General features: G+C 34.9%; 1 protein-coding gene across 1 annotated transcript; it reads right to left on the bottom strand.

Annotated features, from left to right (window-relative positions):
* Positions 1-970: 970 nt before the first annotated feature.
* LOC126633727 (uncharacterized) lies at positions 971-2,438 on the bottom strand. Its single transcript, XM_050304302.1, has 2 exons — positions 2,096-2,438; positions 971-1,824 (listed from the first exon to the last, which is right to left on the bottom strand). Exon 2 carries the CDS (start codon positions 1,793-1,795, stop codon positions 971-973), a length of 825 nt encoding a protein of 274 aa, XP_050160259.1. The 5' UTR covers positions 1,796-1,824; positions 2,096-2,438.
* Positions 2,439-2,751: the final 313 nt, after the last annotated feature.

The raw sequence follows: 2,751 nt of genomic DNA, 5'->3' as shown, positions 1-2,751 counted from the left end.
CCATGTTAATCTTCAACAAAATGTCATACCAAATAACCAAACTTAATACAAAATCAAAACTAAAAAGTTCTCCTGATGCTAAACATCCTGCATCCCTACTCAATTGGGGATTCTCAGTGATTTCCACCAACGTAAACAAAGCATTTCTAACTTGGGCTACTTGGGATTTAATTGCTTTAACACTTTCAATGTGACTTTCCCATCGAGTAGTTGACAATGACTTCAAAGTTAAACCATCAATATGTTCAAGCAAAATATTCCAACGCTTTGTAGAGTTAGAAAACACCATATATATGCATTGACATGCTCCAAAAAAAGATTTTGCTTTAAGACATGAACTTGCCATATCACAAACTATTAAATTAAGACAATGAGAACCACATGGCATGTAAAAGGCTCTGGGATTTATGTCTAGCAATCTTTTCTGGACATCTTGGTGTTTCCCTCTCATGTTAGATCCATTATCATAACCTTGTCCCCTCACATTATCAATATCAAGATCAAGAGACTTTAGGACATCTTGCAACTCATTAAAAAGTCCTTGTCCTGATGTATCTTCCACACTTAAAAACTCCATGAAATACTCCTTTATATTTATTGACCTACTTGACAAGTCAACACATCTCAAAATTAAAGTCATCTGTTCCACATGACTTGCATCAGGAGTACAATCAAGAATGACAGAAAAAAATTTGGCTTCTTTTACTTTTTTAATGATTGCGGTTTTGACTTTTGAAGCTAAAGTAGCTATCAACTCATTTTGGATTTTATGGCTCAAATACTGGTGATGAATCTCTTTATTCTCAATGAGTCGAAAATGCTTTTGCATTATTGGATCAAACTCTGCAATCATTTCAAGTAAACCTAAGAAGTTGCCATTAGAGTCTTCATAAGGTCTTTCATTTGTTCCACGAAATGCTAAAGTACGTATGGCAAGACATTTCACAACAGCAATAATTCTAATCATCACTTATTTCCAATGATTTGTCTCTTTCTTGATTCGCATTTGAAATTCTTTATCAATTGTCTGATTTTTTGTCAATCTACTTTTCAACTCAACCCAAGTTCTCGAATTAATGAGATGCTCTTTACTCTTTTCATGTTGGTCAAGCTTCACACCAAGATGTCTCCAATCACTAATTCCATCTTTTGCTAACTCACTTTTTGAGGCAATTGTTTTAAATAATTTACAACAAAAGCAAAAGACTTTATCCAACTCTTTTGAGTACACAAGCCATTTCCTATCATAAATTTCACCCGTTGGTAATTTTCGATCATAATAGTGTGAGGAAAATTTTCTAGAGAGTTTGTCCTTAGGATAAGTGAAATTAGTTTCTCGAATTGGTCCCTTTTCTACAAGTAAGTATCTCATTTCTGCATTAAGACCATCCCAAACTCTTGGATCATAAATGTTTAAATGGAAAATAGGTTCATGAGACTCAATATTTTCCTCTACACTAATATGATCATCATCAACATTTAAATCCACATCACCACCATTTTCATGGTCTTGAGACTCATCACCAACAGTTTTTTCTAAATCACTACCATTTTCATGGTCTTGAGACTCATCACCAACATTTTCTTCTAAATCACTACCATTTTCATGATCATGAGACTCTCCAACAACATTTTGTGACTCTTCACCAACATCATTTTCTCTCAAATTTTCAACTGACTTATTATTTGTAGAGAAAAATTTATTAAGAGATCCTCTTAAACTTTCGGCAATTTCGTTATCCCTTGCCTTTTTTTTCCTTTTCATATTACCAGAGAGTTGTTTCCTAAAAGACATGGCTTCGATAATTTGTTTGCAAAAATTACCTACACATGATATAACAAAAATTTCCTATCAAAATTATCATTCCAACACATATTATATATTATAAAAACACTAACACATAGTCTAACATATTATAAAAATTGAACCTAAAAATTGGGTTTGAAATGAAATCAAATAATTCAATTAGTCAAGAATTCAATTCATCAACAACAACAACAATTCTATACCTCAATTATCATATAATTCTATATCACTTGCAAAATTTTATATTAAATTATGAATTGATAATTCAAATTTTAAAAATTAGTTTACCTCAAAACTCAAAAGGGTTGATGATGATGATTGGTGAGTGAATGCCCTTGGTGCTGAGCTGAGAAGGAGGGAGGGACAGCCGGACAGGGACCTCCTGTGCTGTCTGTCTAGGACTGGCTGCGTGCAGCAACGTGAGGGGTAGGGTAGGGACGGCAGGGGAGGGAAGAGGGGGAATTGGGGAACAAAGGGGGGTTGGGGAATCGGGAAAGGGGGGTAAAATTTAGGGTTAAATGGGACCAAGTGGCCCCTCTCTAATGTTTTTGTTTTTTTATTTTTTATTTGTTTTTTGGTTGTAGTGCCCAATACAAAGGACCGAGTGGTCCTAATGTCTTTTTTTTTTTTTTTTTTTTTGTAATGCCCAAAACGTGGGCCTTTTTTCATTTTTCTTGGCTCTTGCCCTCCAGCCCCAATTTGGGCTTTGGACTTCTTTTTTTTTATTTTTAATATACATAGTTATTTGGGTTTTTTTTTTTGTTGGTGCCCCCTTCAACTTTGGGCCCTGGACAGTTGTCCCTGTGGCACTGGGCCTGGGCCGGGCCTGTTGATGGGAGAATGGACATTGCATAAGTTTATAAATAGTTGGCTACTCCTCATATTACCAATTGATTTTATGATGGATCCTCAACTTTTTTCACTGTCTAGACACCTCAGTTGAA

Source organism: Malus sylvestris, chromosome 9, assembly GCF_916048215.2.
Source record: "Malus sylvestris chromosome 9, drMalSylv7.2, whole genome shotgun sequence".
NCBI classification, from domain to species: Eukaryota; Viridiplantae; Streptophyta; class Magnoliopsida; order Rosales; family Rosaceae; genus Malus; species Malus sylvestris.
Note: the sequence above shows the minus strand (reverse complement) of the source record. Positions and strands in the feature narration are given on the sequence as shown.